The sequence below is a fragment of the Condylostylus longicornis genome, unplaced genomic scaffold (assembly GCF_029603195.1).
Source record: "Condylostylus longicornis isolate FDR11 unplaced genomic scaffold, ASM2960319v2 ptg000046l, whole genome shotgun sequence".
NCBI classification, from domain to species: domain Eukaryota; kingdom Metazoa; phylum Arthropoda; class Insecta; order Diptera; family Dolichopodidae; genus Condylostylus; species Condylostylus longicornis.
This window is the reverse complement of record NW_026578015.1, coordinates 1,798,551-1,815,752: the sequence shown is the minus strand read 5'-3', so window position 1 is coordinate 1,815,752 and position 17,202 is coordinate 1,798,551. Positions and strand designations below refer to the sequence as shown.

Below are 17,202 nucleotides of genomic sequence, written 5' to 3'. Positions count from 1 at the left end.
CATAATTGACTTTTTATCATGACAATAATTGAAAACATTTGGTTAAAACATAAAATTTAACTTAATAATCGATTTTAGCCCATGAAAATTGCATTTTAGCTAAAGGTAAATTTTCCATATTTTCATACGAGCAACAGAAAAATAAAAAAATATTTTTATTTTATATTTTTTGGTAAAAATTTCTATGTTTATATAAGTGTGGAAACCAAAATCTAAATTCAAATATGTACATTAAATTTTACAGTTATTTTATAAATTTTACTGTTAGCAATTTTCTAGTTCAATCATCAAAAAAATCTAATTCTATTCTACTCAAATATTGTCTAAGAAAGTAAAAATATAGTAAAGCAACGTTTGAAAGAATTTTTAAAAATTTTACACATTTGATTGTGAGATTTTTATTGAAAACATCATAGTTCAATAGTTAAGAGCATGGGAAATGTATACGAAAGTTATAAACGAATAAAAGAGTATAACAATAACGTTATAGAATAGAAATTTAATATTTAAAAGAAGAAGTTTGAAATTTTAAAAGTTCTAAGACAATATTATTATTGTTTCCATTTTTTTTTATATGTTCATATAAGTTTTTTTCTCTAAATAAAACTTTATTAAAAATATGTAGATGTGGATGAGAAATGAAAAATCGAATACAATAATATAATGGTTTATAAAGTAGCACATTTTCCTTGAACAATTTTTTTTCTCAAACTATTCTCATTGCATACTTTTAGGCTGGGAACAAAGGTAAAACGAAATGTCAACATAATCATTGGATTGGGCACCTAATTAAATGAATTAATATAAAGAATTATATTTTTTTATTTCAAGACATTTAATAGACATTTAGAAAGGTTTACAGTTTCGAAAAAATAAGAAGCTGACATATTGTCATATTTATAATTTATACTCTCTGAGAGAAAAATAATAAATAATGTCAAAAATTCAATCTGCCATCATGACAGTGATTTTGCGTTATAATGACATATTGTGTTGTAATGCAATAGAAGAAGAATTTTCATGATGTCAGAATTTTTATAAAAACACGCCCAGATGGAGCGAAAAAAAATTATAATAAGCACATTTTTCTCAATTATTTTTTGGAAATGTGCTAAAAAATAAAAAAAATCGTTAAAATGTTGTGTATGTTCAGCTGTTTTTCTAAATTTAAGGTTTTATATTACTTGCCATATTATTTTTATTTTTTGCTTTTTCAGAAATTTGTTAAAAAATATTGACTTAAGAAGCAAAAAACTGAAAAAAAAAATAAAACTAAAATATAAAAACTTTAAACTTTCTTAAACTCTGACATCATGTTGTGATTTCATTTAAAACATAAAAGAGAAAGAAAATATTTATGAAATTTGACATTATTGACAAAAATTTGACTCAACATTTAATTGCTTTGAATAAAATAGAGAAAAACAAGCACTTAATTATTTAATATAAAAATTATTTTTTATTTGCTCATTAAACTATGGTGTATTAGAGAATTTTTAAGAAATTCTCTCACTAGTTCATTTAATTTAAGACCCAAACCATCAAATAAAAAATTTTGTAGTTTGGACATTAGTAATACACAATGCAACCATCAAAATTTAATTCAATAAATAAAAAAAATTGACAATTTGATTAAAATTACTATTTGATTTCGAAACATACTAAAAATGCAATAATAATTTTGTACAATATAACCATTCCTTAAGTACATTGATCTCTTATGCCAATTTAAAAAACTTCTTATTAACATAATTAACATAATGATTTTCTTAAATTTTACAAAGAAATATATGATAACGACTTTAACCCATTTAGGAATACAAAAAAAAAAAACTATGGAAGCTAAAGTAAATTAGAAGTTAAATAAAATTAAGGTCGAAAATTATTTAAGTAATTCAAATCAATGTAAAATATTTTATGAGAACATTGTGTACGAACTGAAACCCACAAATGAATATAAAAACATCTGACAACTATTGTAGTTAACTCTAAATAGGACGTATAATGAAGTACAGAAAATAAGAAATAGCTTTGTAAACGGCCAGAACTTGAACAATTTTCAAAAATATTTCAACTAATTTTTCTCTCTTTGGATGAAAATATTTTCTCTCATGCAAATAAATTACTAGCGCTTTAAGCGGCCACAACTTGAACAATTTTCAAAAATATTTTAACTAATTTTTCTCTTTGTGCATGAAAATATCTTCTCTCATGCAAATAAATTACTAGCGCTTTAAGCGGCCAGAACTTGAACAATTTTCAAAAATATTTCAACTAATTTTTTTCTAAAGCAAGAGAATTCTGGCATGTTTTTTCGCATACAAAAATTGTTCGAGATAATTATTGATAAATAAGTAGAATTGAAATCTAAAATATTTTATTATATGATAAAATGTCATACAAATGTCATGTCAAATAGTTTGACAATTTCCGTTCTAAATTTTTCAATCGTCATTTTTTCTTACAATAAATTTTTTAACAATATTTTAAAGATAGCACATTTCATATGTCATTAGACCATTTCTCTTTCTTCTTTTTATTTTTAATGTCAAATAATTTTGATTGTCAATGAACTTAACTTTGTCAGTTTTTTTTTTATCATTTTTTTTTCTCTTTTTCAATTTTGCTTAACAATAACACTTTGAATCTATTTTAATGCTCTTCTTTATTTTCTTTCTTTTAGTATCAAAAATTTACTTGTTGTTTTTTTTTTCTTTTTTAACAAAATTAAAGTAGAAAACCGCGGAAAGTGAGAAAAAAATTGACAAAACGAGAAAAAAAACGACGCTTATCAAAATGTGATGGAACGCCAATTTATAACAAACCGTTTATTTGATATAATTTTTATATGTATAAGAGAATGTGTTTTAAACGCAAACACATTAAATAAAAACCTGAGAAATAATAGAAGAAGAAGAAGCACACAAGAAGAATAACACAATATACGTATACAAAAAAGAAAACAACATTAATTAAATATTGCCTACCTTAAGGTAAAATAATTGACAGAAAGACATTATGAAAAGAAAATACGAAAAAAAAAAAATACAAATTATCTTGCATCTCTTTCTATATTCTTTTTACTTCTTTTCAAAACCAAATCATATTTTGTTATGGTTATTTTATTTTTCTTCTCCTTTTTTTTTTGTTATTTAATTTTATTTGCTTTCAAATTTTATTTCTTTTTTTTATTATTATTCAAAATTCACTTACCTTTTTTTCTTCCTCTTTAGCTTTTTGCAGGTGAGTTTCAATGGCGTCCATATCAATTGATGGTAATGCTGTTTCAATATTGTATACATCAAAACTCGCTATATAAAAATATGAGAAAAAAAAAAGTTATTTAATTTTCAAGAAAAAAAATAATAAACAAAATAGCAAATAAAATAATATTTGATAAAAAAAAAAAATAAAAGCTTTCAAACAATTATTGCGTAAGCGTGCCTCAACTAATTCATTTAAAAACCTACTGACTCAAAAGTAAGTGCAAAAAAAAAAAAATCAATTATGTTAAAAAAAAAGTCAATAAAAAAAGATGAGATGTTAAAAGAGTTTTTCCAATTAGCGGATCGTTTAAAACCTAGTTTTGTAAGCTTAATCTGATGTTAAAAACTTTAGCTAGCAAAATTATAAAATCAAAGTTTGACGTTATTAAACGTAGATCAAATTTCGATTGAATAATCAGAATTTTAGGAAGATACAAAATTAATGTCAAAATATTATTATGCTCCCGGATTTTTAATGTGACTTGCATTCAGAAAAGTTCAATCAATTATCAATAGTAACATCTATGACAGGTTGGATAAACTAGGCTTCAGTTAAGCATGCTTCATGTCAACGAAACTTTTGCTTATAAAAATGTCAAGCTTAACATTAAATTTTAAAGTTCATTTTAATTTCAATAAATCTTCTCAATAAATTTGAACAAAAATTCATTTAATCAAAAACAGAGCAATATCAAAATTGGCAAAATTAAAAAAAAAAAAAGGACATTTTGAATAAAAATTAAGGAGAGGATAGAAAAATTTTGTGTTAAAAATAGAGAACGCGCTCTTTAATAATTCAGTACAATATTGTTAGAGATAGAGATCTTGCAATTTCTTTGATTTCTTAAAACATATACAAAATCTTTAGTTATAATTTCATTTTAAATAGAAAATTAGTCTTTAATTCATTGTTACATCTACACTAAATGATTTCATAAGACCGCCAAATTCTTATAAAATAAATCACGTTTATATTCACAATATTTGACCAAAGTAAAAATTTTCTATAATTATATAAAGTACAATATAATGTAGCCATACAAGAAATAATAGTATTAAATTTTGTAAGATGATTAATTTTAGATTAAAATTAATTTTGAAAATTATTTTAATATTTTTTTAATATTTTTTCTTTATATCCGAAACCCTAAAGAGATAAAAATTATTTTATAAAAACAATACAACAACTTTTGCTTTTATTTTCAATTTATGATAATTAGATAATAAAATTTTATTATTTATTATACATTATTCGAGTATAATTGAATTACATAATATAAAATTACTATGTAGTAGACATGGGTTAAAGAGTAAATATTACAAATACATGATGTAATAAAATAATGTTGAAATTTTCTTGTATGTAGATTAAGATAACGTGGAGAATAAATGTACATATAAGTTTGGAGAGTTTGTTCGTAGGTCGTCATGGTAATAATTTTTTATTCTCTTCTTTTCTTTTTTTTTATTAAATTATAAAATGATTAATTTTATTTTCATTGCTGAGATTTTTTTGTTGTTGCAATGTGAGTTTTGTTTAAATATTTTTTACAATATTTTTTTTTTAATGTTTAACATTCGGTTTTATCCGAATCCTACATATAATTACCGATAATTGAATTTTATTATCACATTTTAAAATTATTATTTCTTTTTTTTAAATAAAAATAATGTATATTATTTCATATTTACAATTTTGTTTTGAAAAAAATTTTTTTTTAAAGAGAAACAACAACAGAGATTATGATTTTCAGTTCAAGATCGCATTATAATAATTTATTTTTTTTCTTTACTTATTAGTTTGCAATAAATGAATCGTGTGACCGTGTCATTTCAATCATAAAATAGTAAACAGATCACATAGACATAATAGTAAAATTTGTGTTATTTATATTATTTATATAATATAAATTTGTACAATACAATTTTATTAACATTTAAAAATTTTAGAAAATATTCTAATCAATGTTAAAAAATCACAATATCATTATGAATTTGATTATCTTAAGTGATAGCCACTCTACTAGCTCATAAAAAAAAACTCAGTTCGTCGGACTTTTCGAATTTTGTATGCCAGAAGACACGGAAAATTCTCTTGCATTAAAAAAAAACAATTATTTACACTACATTAATATTAATTCAAAATGGCAACAGTTTCATGTTTAAAATTCCATTTAATTTTGAATATTCTTTTATTTTTATTTTTAATTTTTAAATATTTAAGGTTAACCAACATTCAAATTTGATGAATTCAAGTGTTTTTTTTCTTTTTATTTTTCATTTTTTTGTTTAAAGATCATACAAATACTCCGCATATGACATTATAAAATAAATATTTGGTAAGAAATAAAGGCGTTTTGTTAAATAAACTGCGTGTGTATGTATGCATACAAACTTATATAATATTTAAATTAGAAAAAATGCAAGCATCTAATCAAATTTTATACATAAATTTCAATATTGCTTGGTTTTTATCTTGCTTTTTTTTATTTCTTTTAAACTTTCATAATAAAATTTTATAATCAAAATCAACCTACACTTTAATATTCGTATTTCATATTTATTTCAGTTTTATTTATATTTTTAGATTTTGAAATAAATTTAAAAATTTGAATTATCTATGCCAGGAAATTATAAAAACAAAAAAAAAACTAAACTGAACTAGGTTTACTAATATGGTAACAATTAATTGATAATAAATTCACGTATAATTATAAATTTATTAAAGTAAACACAAAAAGAAAATATTATTTTTAAATTATTATTAAAGCGATATTTTAATTAGAATTCAATTAACGTCACGATCAAACAGTAAGAAAAAATTTTACTTTATAAAGTTCTTAATAACGATCACTCGCTTCACTTGTACGCTTTTCTACGGTATACCGAAAACAGAGGCGTATAGTTTAATTAAGAATGAAAAAAACAAAATACATTTTTCTTTGAAATATGTACACATGATCGAAAAAAAAAAACCAATAAAAATTCTTATTTCAGTGAGTCAACACTATAAATATGCAAAAAAAAAAAAAAAAAAAACAGAAGAAGAAAGAGGAAAAAAAACGCGAATAAGCTACAAAAGAATTTTGCACATTTTTTTTTCGCTGCTTAATGCCCATCCGAAAATAAAACTAATAACAGCAACAACCTTTCAGAAAAACTAAAAAAAAAAAATATTCACAATGACAATAGAACACATTTTAATAATTACAATCGAAATGATAATTGAAAATAAAAGATTGCTAATTAAAGTCAAGTATCCTTTATGTGTACACTTACATGAATTTGAAGACGATGTTTTTCCATTTTTATTACCACCACTCTTATAAATTCCATTACTGCCGCTATTAATCATATTATTGTTATTATTATAATTACTATTATTATTATTATTATTATTATTATTATGATTATTTAAATTTAATATATATTTTGATGTAACTTCATTGCGAATTGTACGATAACTGTTATCAATTAAAATAGTGCCACCACCGTTGTTACCGTAACCGATATTATTAACGAAACCGCCACCGCCGACGCCGCCAATACTACGATTATTCATATCGTTTATTTTATTATTGTTATTATTATTATTATATTGTTTTGTTAAACTTTTATAAATATCGTGTCGTATAAATTCATCATCATTTGGTATAATTTTTTCTTTTTTTCTTGGTGTTACAATAGCAACGAAACCGTTATCATTAATAGCAGAATTATTATTACCATTAATAGATGTTGTTATTGTTGTTGTATTCTCTTTAAGAATACTATTTTTATTGCTATAATTACGATTATGATGACTATGATGATGATGATGATGGTGATGATGATGACTATGATGATAACGTGATGATGAATGACGATTTGTATGATTTATTGATTGTGATGATGATGATCTATGATTATTATCTTGTTCGATATTATCAATTGATAATTGTGAATTATTATTTCCACAATTATTGGAATTATTGTGAATTTGCTGTTGATTATGATGATGATGATGTTGATTATAATGTTCATTAGTATGCGATGATCGACTATGTAATTTTTTAACAGTTATTTTTGGTGTACCGTTACCGTCATTTGAATTATTAACTGAACGCTGATCTGACTTGTACGATGACAAATTAGCGTTTAAATGATTTTTTCGTGTTTTACGCGTTTCACCCGCATTACAATTATTTCCTGTTGCTGATGTTGTTGTTGTTAATGTTGTTGTTGCTGTTGAATTATAATTATGACTTTTTTCATATTTAATTTTTTGTTCTTCATACCACGGTCGGCTATTTTGTTCAAATACACCTATACCAACTGGTGGTAATTGTCGATCATCATATGAAAATTTTTGATATTTTGATTTAACAGTTGCTGTTGCTTTAATTTGTTGTTGTTGTTGCGATTGTGTTTCGATTTTTTGTTTAGTTTTTTCTTCGTTTTCTTCTTTTGCATCTATTTCTACTTCTGCTTGTTTTTCTTCTTGATTTTTTTGTAAGGTAGCGACACTTGTTAACGTATTTTTTCTTTCTGCTGTTGAATTTTCTGTTATTATTATGTCATTTAATGTTGTTGACTCCAAAATAATTTGTTCACTGACATCAACACTGCTACAAACACTATCGCTATCATTTATTTCATTTATTGTAGTTTTGTTAATACCATTTATTTGTGTATCTTGTACTGCTGCTATTTGTTGTGATGTTGATAAAATTTTATTTTTAGAGAGCTTTTCATTTGCATTTATCTTTGTTGTAGCTGGTGTAGCTTGTATAGTTTCTGTTGCCGCTGTTATTGTTTGATTTGTTTTATTAAAATCTATTTGATTAGCTGATACAGCTGAAACAAATGGATTATTATGACTAACAATATTTGTATATTTTTGTTTTTCGATTTGTCTTTGTTGCTGTTTCAACTGCTGTTGCTTTTGCTGTTGAAGCTCTTGTTGTCGTTTTTGCATTTGTTGCAATTGTTGCTGTAAAAATCGTCTTGGTGGAGGCGGCGGTGGTATTTTCTTAGCTGGTCTTTCCATATTTGATGTGCTTGATACCAGAAGTGAAGGTAACAATTTTTCTTCAATAATTTTTTGCTCTTGATTTTGCTGTTTTTGTTGTATTTGTAATGTTACCTTCAAATCGCTATCTACTGACGATTGTGTTGTTTTAACGCCCCCAAATTTATTTGCTGTTTCCATTAACAAATCACATGGCATATTATTTTGATTGGAATTTAATTTTGCAGTTGATGTCATAATTAAATCTGTTGTTGGATTATTTAAAGTGGCACGTGCAACAACAATATTTGCAACCATTGAAGCTGGTTTTGAGCCATTAATTAAATTCGAACATGATGTTGTATTAATTGATGATTGACCAAAATTAATGTTCTCTTTAGCATCAGACAAATGGGCGTCAGCCATCTATTACATAAAAAAAAATACAAAATTTAAATTAATTTATTGTTTTACATTATTGAGTAAATAATGAAATTGAAAAGATAATAATCTTCAAGTGGAATGAAAGCAGAACAAGTATTTGAAGAACTTTAAAGTATTTGATTTAATTATTGTAGGCACAGATTGAAAGAAAATGAATAAAAAATTATTTCGCTTGAAAAGCGAAAGTTGTTTCATAATTTTTTTTATTGTGAATAATTTTTTAAAATTTAAATGAAAGAAATTTTTAACATTATTCTTTTAAACTGATTGAAAATATTAGACGGGATTAACGCTTTCAGTAGATCAAAAGTTTATGAAAATGACATTTTACATTTTTTTCCAAGTTCTTACAAGGAAAATTTTAAAAAGCATTTCCTGTTCCAAGCAAATCAACTAAAGTTAACGAAATTTAGACAAAACTCAGCTTTTCTGGCTTAATATGAAAGGCCTAAAAAATTGGCCTATGATAACAATAAAATTTCATAAAAAAAAATAATTAAATTTTACCTTTTGTATGAATTTCTTCTCATGGTTTTCAATTCTAGTTGGACTTGGACTTTCATTTCCATTAATCTTTTTAATATTAATCGGTGATGGATCACGATTCATAAGAATTCTTGAATTATAACCAGAAACTAATAATCCAAATTCTCGTTCAACTTCACGACCAAAATCACCAACAATATCAACAGGAGTTGTACCAAAAGAACTGTCTTCCTTTTGTTCGCCACTACGTCGATTATCAATTGAAATATCCGGTATCATTATGCGTGATATTTTTTTATCATCATTACATAACTTTGCGGATGAAGTTATTGGTATACATGAAGACTTTATATTATACGATTCATCAACAATTTTAGTAGACTGGATTGTTTCATCTTGTTGAATTAAATTGAATTTATGATCTTCTAATTTAGTTTCATCATGTAATGATGATTCTTCTGAAGATTGTGATTGTGATCTTAATAAATTTTGATATTCTTCACATGCTGGTGGTTGTGGACTAACATTTCGTAATAAATCAGGTCGATTACCAGTTACTGAATTTTTATGACGTCTAAAATCATTTGCAGAGTTTTTAATTAAAATATCTGGTGTTGGGCAATTACGTGCTTCATCTAATTCATTCTCATTAATTTTGGTGTCTTGCATTTCAAATTTATCTGATTTGATTTGATTTTCTAATGAAGTAGCTTCTTCATGATGTTCAAATTTATTAATTGGTTTCATTTTAATATCAGTTCCCGTCTCATATTTCTTCAAATATGTATCTAAATCACATGATATGTCTTCAACAATATTTGTATTATCATTACTAGAAATAACTCTCTGTTTCTGTTGTTGCATTTCCATTCGCAATTGTAATGATGTTGGTGATGGTGGCGGTGATTTTGTTAATTTCTCATTAATCATTTTATTTCCTTTATCAATTTTATTATAAACTTTTGGTACTTTCTCCTGTGATGTTGTTATTGCTAGTCGTTTTGGACTATCTTTTAAATCGAAACGTTCTTCTAATTTAAGATCATGACATTCAAATGATATGCGAATTTCTGGTAATAAAATCTCTTTATGTTCTCTTATATCTTTTATTTTATTTGTTACTTCCATTAAATTATGATGATATTCATCGTGTTGTGATACAAATTTTGGGCTATTTGTATTAAATTTCATGGTAACATCAGCATTTAGTTTTTTATCATCAAATGATGATGGTGGTACTGGTGGTGGTGATAATGGTGAATCTAATGGTGATGGTAAATCATTTACTAATGGTGATTCAATAATTTGATTTTCTTCTTTTGTTATATTAGTAGCATTATTAAAACCAGCAACAATATCATCATCTATACTTAATTCAACTTCAAATTCTGATAAATCAGAATCGTCTGCATCATTGGGATGATTAACAAAATGTTCGGATAATGTATGAGCTAAATGTTGAAATCCAGGATAATTTGGATTAATAATACCTCTTGGATAATCAGCATTATTAGTACCATTTGATGAATTCGCTGAAGCAAATGATAATGATGGTGATGTTGTATTTGTTACTATTTAAATATAGAAAAAGAAAATTGGAATTTTAATAAATTTTTGAAATTTCTAAAATAAAATCGGCTTTACTAAATTTATAAAAATTATTTATTTGAAATTTAAAACATTTCGACTTGATTTGAAAATTTAATAATTTTATTATTATTTAAAGTGTAAATTTTATTGAATCAAAAATGGATTTGCTTTGCAGCACCCATTTCTCGAATAAGTGCCAAGAACAAGAAAATTTTATGTAAATTTGAATATTGCACATTTTTTCCCCACATGGTAGAAATAAGTTTTATTTGTAACACTGCCATTGTTTTAATTATTATAATGGCAAACTATGTTGCAAACTGAATATTAAATTTATCAAATCATTTCAATTAAATTTAATTTTAATTTTCTGTTTTTGCTTTTATATTTCTTACCTTTTCCATCATCCTCATCATTAGGAAAACTTTTCTCTGATATTGTGCTATCAGATGATACACAACCGGCTGGAGATGAACAACGTCTTTTTGTGCTTATATTATCACTATCCTGATTTTGTATACAATTTTCTACCAAATCATTATTAACATTATCATTATCATCATCAACATCGTCATCATCATCATTATCGCCCTCAATACCAGTATCATTAATATCATTCACATTCTTATTATCATCCTCAATAATATCTTTTATATCATTATTATCAATATCTAAAATATCAGAATTCTTATCAATTTCCATATCTTCACAAATATCATTAATTCTACCATTATCATCATGTAAACTTTTCATTTCAACTGATTCTGTTTCTGAATAGACTTCATTTTCTTCAGGATTTGTAACATTTTTCTCATTATCACCAGCCATTTTATTACTAGTTAATGTTAATGGTCTTGATAATATAATTTTAGGGGATGATATTGTTGTTAATTTTTTATTTATTCCTGATGAATTTTTTATCTTTATTGTAGATTTCTTAGAAGAAGATTTTTTTGCTCCTATTACTGTTCTTCCTTCACTTTCTATTACTATTGATGTTGATGAAGATAATGGTGATGTTGTAGTAAGTTCAACTTGAATTATTCCTCCTGCACCTCTTATTTTATTTGTAGTAAATTCAGTAATTTTATTTGTTAATTTTACTGAATCTCTACGATTATTTAAATTTTTACTTAATGATTCATTCAAATCTTCATTATTTTGTTCTTGGTCATCATCTTCATTATCATTATCAATATTATTTTCATTATTCTCTTTATTTTCAAGCTCTACGTTTTTAGTTTTTCTTTCAATTATAATATTATCATCGTTATCATCACTTATATATTCATTTTCATTTTCATTTTCATCATCATCATCATTATTATCGTTTTCGTTATTTTCGTTACCGTCGACGTTTTTGTTATTAATATTATCTTCGTCGTATTCGTCGTCCACGTCGTCGTCGTCGTCATCAATATCGTCGTCTTCGTCGTCGATTTCTTCTTCAGAACTGGATTGCGATGATGAATCAGAATAATATTGAAGTGATTTTAATTTATTAAAGCCAGTAATAGTTTTTATATTGAAATCCTCAATAGATGAAGGAGATTTTATATCCTAAAATAGAAAAAATTAAAAAAAAATTAAAAAAAATTGAAAGAGCAAAAAATAATACAAAATATTTCAAAGGGTATTTGAATATATATTGAATTAGAAAATGAGTAATTGCGTATTAGGGTAATTTAAAATTTAGAAAATCACAATTGGTACGTTAGCATTAAAAGTGTCATTTATTTGCTTCATATTCCTTTTTCAGGTTTCATGATTTTTTTAATGGATCGGCAATTCTCATTTCTTAACATACCCAAACATACAAACTTTCTAGGTGTATGTCCTTTTTTATTTCAATTACCATTTTTCCCTCCCACAATTTTTTTGAAATAATCTCTATACATTTAAAGATTTTAATAACCTTGGTTAGCCTATTTCTAGTAGAGCATTTTAACACATTATCAAAGAGTGTATTTGAAAGTGCGAAAACAGAAATGCAAAATCACAAGTAGTTTCTTTTAAAGTGTCTCAGCATTTCTTTCAATAGAAAAACTAAACGTGCCAAAGTACTTACAAGAGAGGAATATTAAAAAATGAGTTATTATTTTAATAATTTTGTATTTTGTATAGTTCAAAAAGAAATTTTTTCTTGGTCTTGAATAGCAATACACATGGAATCAATGGTTAATAATTAAACTGAACAACCATTTTCATCTCAATATTCTCACTGAATTATAGCACTTCAAACCAAGTTTTTTGCTATTTATGGAAAAGAAAATGTATTGAAAAATAATTTTAAATACAAAAATTTATTTATGATTCATCACTATTATAAAGGTAGGTGTATGTGTACGATAATAATTGTAAAATTAGTTTTAGAAATATGATTTTAGAATTTCTTTAGTAGAAATATTTAAAATCAAAGGTCATCTAAATTAAATTATATCAAGAGTAAAAGTATGTTAAGGTTTGCAACATAATAATTTTAATTTACACGCGTGTGTCAATAAAATTTTAAAAGAAAAATGAAATAATGAATAAGAGCTGCCTATTATCATAGTCGTGAGTTTATTAATAATTTGTTCTGTAAGCCTATTCCTAATTCCAATTTTTATGCTGTAATATAAAATTTTAATAAAGTCTAATTTAAGAAACCCTTATTTTATTATTATCTGTAATTGAATTAAAGTATAAAAGTTACAAAAGTAAAATTTTTAAATTTATTAGATATTTACATAATATTTTTTTTGTAATTTACGTTTTCATAGAAAAATTCCAAAAGTACTTTAAATGCAAATAAAAAATCATTCTTTTCTTTTAATTTTATTTGACAATATTTTACTTTATTTTTAATTTTGAAAATCAGGAAGAAACCTTATGTCCTTATAGGAGAATTTTTCGTTTTTAAAAATTCAAGTTTAAATTGAAATTGAGATGTTCGAAAAAGCAATAGGGAATACCATTTCGAAAAGGCACTAATTTGAAGTTAATATACAAAAATTGTTCATTAAAATTACAAACAAATAAACTATTAATTAAAAATTTTAATACTATTTAAAATGGAAAATAAATAAAGTATGAGTAAATTTTCGCATACAATTTTTCGAGTCACAAAAATATTGCATATGTTTAGGCGAGCGAATAATTTTTTAGTACATTGATTTCAATAATAAACAAATAAAGTTGGGTCAAACCAATGGTTTGTATTGTAGCACTTTTCCCTTCAACAAGTGAAAATTCTGCTTTTAAATACAGTCTATGTATACCTATCACACTATAAAAATTATTTTCATTCATATACAAAACTATTACTAGGATTGCATATATTTAGGATGACGCATATATGCAGTCTTTGAAATAAAGCAAAAATTAACATAAAAAGGGGTTAACATAATGCTCGATTTTAAGGGTTAATTGTGTGAGTTAAGAAAAATAATTATATTTTTTAGTGTCACGAAATTTACCGTTAGCTTTTTGCGTTTATAAAAATTTGGAAAAGCTTGCGGTTTCGGAAATATAGGGTGTCAAAAATTCAAATTTTACGATTTTCAAGAGGTGATAACTTGAGAGGGGGTGGAGATGGAAAAAAAATTTCTTCTAACGAAATGAACTATTTGTTAATGTCTAAAAGCCCCTAAAATTTCAAAGTTCTAGAATATAGGATCTAGAAGAAAAACGACATCAAAAATTTGGAAAAAAAGGACTTTAGATAACGGTAAATTTCAACGGCCATTTTGTTTTTCTAAAGTTTAACTATAGTATACCGCGCTAGGGGAAGCAAGCCGCTGCCTTTCTGCGTTTGCAAAATTTCAAAAATACTTATGGTTTCATTGCAACAAATATTTAAAAAAGGCCATTTTTATGGTTTTGGGGGGGTATAACTTCTAGAGGGGGGGAGATAGGTAAAAATTTTGTTCTACGAAAATAAGTTTCTAGTAAAGATCTATGTATATATAAAATTTCAGCTTTCTATCTTCAAGGGTGTAGAAGTTTTGTAAACAGACACACGGACAGACGGACGGACGGACGGACGGACGGACGGACGGACGGACAGACGGACGGACGGACGGACGGACAGAGTGAAACTAATAAGCACTTTTTTCAAAAATTTTTTTGGAAAAGTGCTAAAAATTAGTATTAGAAAATTTAAAAATTTCAACCAATTTTGTTTTATTTGAATTTGAATTTTGTTAAACGAAATCATTTAAGTTTTGATTAGGATGTAGTTTTGATAATTAATATAACTGTAATTTTTAGAAATTGAAAGCGACAATATCTTCACATAGCAGCGGAATAAATGGTTATCGTAATCAAAGGAACGAACCAAGATAGAATAATTAAAAATATTTTCTCCTCCCTATAAGTGTAGAACCAGTGGTTTTAAGGCGAATTTTCTTCCAATCTTGTTACAGGGGTATGAAGAAAATAGTGACAGTTTGTTGCCTACACGTTACTTTTTGCAGAGTAATTAAAGTAACATACAAGCATGGGTTACATTCTATTTCTTGATCATCATTGAAATATACAAATACAGGAACTTCTTACTACTTGATATATTTGAAATTTTTGACATAAATAACTACTTAAAAATTGAACATTCACACAACAATTCAAAAAGTGATTGTTTCTTTAATTTTGTTTTTTAGTGAAACAATCACTTTTAAATTTTAATCACATTAAACTTTAAAATTTAATAAAATTAAAGTGTTACCGTTGAAAAATTTTTTTTTCTGTTAAGGTCCAATTTTCTCTTATTAAAATTTTAGAGAACACCATTTTATTTCATTTGAAATTCTTATACTCGTATGTAGCAAAATTTGTAATTTGTCTTAAAAAAAATTTTAACTCTATCTGACATTTTGGTATTCCTACACAAGAGAATTATATTTTATAGACAGACAGAAAATTGAAGTTGAAAATTTCGAATGAAATACAATATAAAAAAATTTGGAAAAAAAAACATTTTAAACAACAAATAAATTTTCCAGCAAAGAAAACAAAAGTAATCAAAATTATTTCTCTGTTTTGTTTATTTTTTATTTTTTTTATTTATTGTTTCAATTATCTCACATGTATCCCTAATGTTTAATACTGAAGATATATATATATATATATATATACGAACACACATATTCTTAATATTTGCTCTTGAAAGATTATAAATAATCAAAATTGTATGTAAGATGTACTTAGAATTGAAAAATACTCTTAGTATGTCTAACAAACAAACGTACTCTTTATAACAATTTTTTTGTTTATTATTTGAATGTGTATGTGTGTGTGTTTGCACGTGTTTACGAAATATGTGTGCATGTACAAGTAAGTGTATAAAAATTTTGAACGTTAATAAAATATTAAAATCGCAACGCATAGAAATCGCTTCGTCGCTTCGTCTCGCTACTTGCATAGAATTCGAAAAGGAAGTAGAAAAAAAAAAACAGAAAAAAAAATTTATAAAAAAAAAAAAACAAAACTTTGTCTGAAATTTAATTTATGATAGGAACATTTTATTTTTACTCCATCTTGAAGTTACAAAGAGCAAAAAATAAGAAAAAAAAAATAAAATAAGAAAATTAAAAGTTGTTGTTGTTGTTAAAACATTTTCAACGATAAAAGTCAAATTTAATATTAGACTTATGTTATAATACTTTAAGAAATATACATATATGAATACAGGGTGTTCTCGATTGCATTTTTTTTCTCAGTTTAATGGGTGAGCTTCATTAAACTTAAGTATGGTGTGTAAAATGAATACTAGTACATAAACATTGGCTTCACTGTTATAAAGGGCATAGGAAAATTCATTTGAAAATTTATTAGGAAATGTTTGTCCAAAATTGGCATTCTTGTAGAATATGGAATTATTATTACAAAGCATTGGAAATTTTATTGGAACATTAATTGGAATATTGGTACATGAACTTTTTTATTTATTATAAGAACAAATTATTAGAAAAATAATTTGAAAATTTATTGGAGCATTGTTTATTGGAAATCATTATTGCAAAAGCATGACTTATAAAAAATTTTTCGGGAAAAGTAAATTTTATTTTGTCAAATTCGAAAAAATTTGTAATTTTGGAATTTTTATTTTAATAAAATACTTATTTTAGCACATTGCGATCGGGAACTCGCACGAGATTTCTCGTTTTTAATAAAATTACGTTGACATCGGGAAACGAGATTTCTCGTTTTTAAAAAAATTACGTTGACATCGGGAAACGAGATGTCGCGCTTTTTGAAAAATTACGTACGCCGTTTGTGCACTTTGCTGATAATTAATATAGTCATCGGAAAACGAAAATATCTCGTTTTTTAAAAAAATTAGACATCGGGAAACGAAAAAATCTCGTTTGTGTACTTCGCTGGTAATTTTTTAACATTTATTTTAGTTCTATTTTTTACCATAATGGATATGTATGATAATATTGA

The 17,202-nt window shown here is 25.0% G+C and overlaps 1 protein-coding gene across 3 annotated transcripts in view; it reads right to left on the bottom strand.

The window, feature by feature from the left end:
* The window catches only part of LOC129610660 (homeobox protein 5-like), a 212,377-nt gene that overhangs the window by 89,207 nt on the left and 105,968 nt on the right, over window positions 1–17,202 (bottom strand). For all 3 annotated transcript variants that reach the window (XM_055523300.1, XM_055523298.1, XM_055523299.1), the window contains exons 3-6: window positions 11,172–12,336; window positions 9,208–10,757; window positions 6,546–8,682; window positions 3,214–3,311 (exon numbers count right to left, since the gene is read on the bottom strand). In XM_055523300.1, coding sequence (XP_055379275.1) covers window positions 3,214–3,311; window positions 6,546–8,682; window positions 9,208–10,757; window positions 11,172–12,336 — 4,950 coding nt within the window. The remainder of the gene's footprint in view (window positions 1–3,213; window positions 3,312–6,545; window positions 8,683–9,207; window positions 10,758–11,171; window positions 12,337–17,202) is intronic.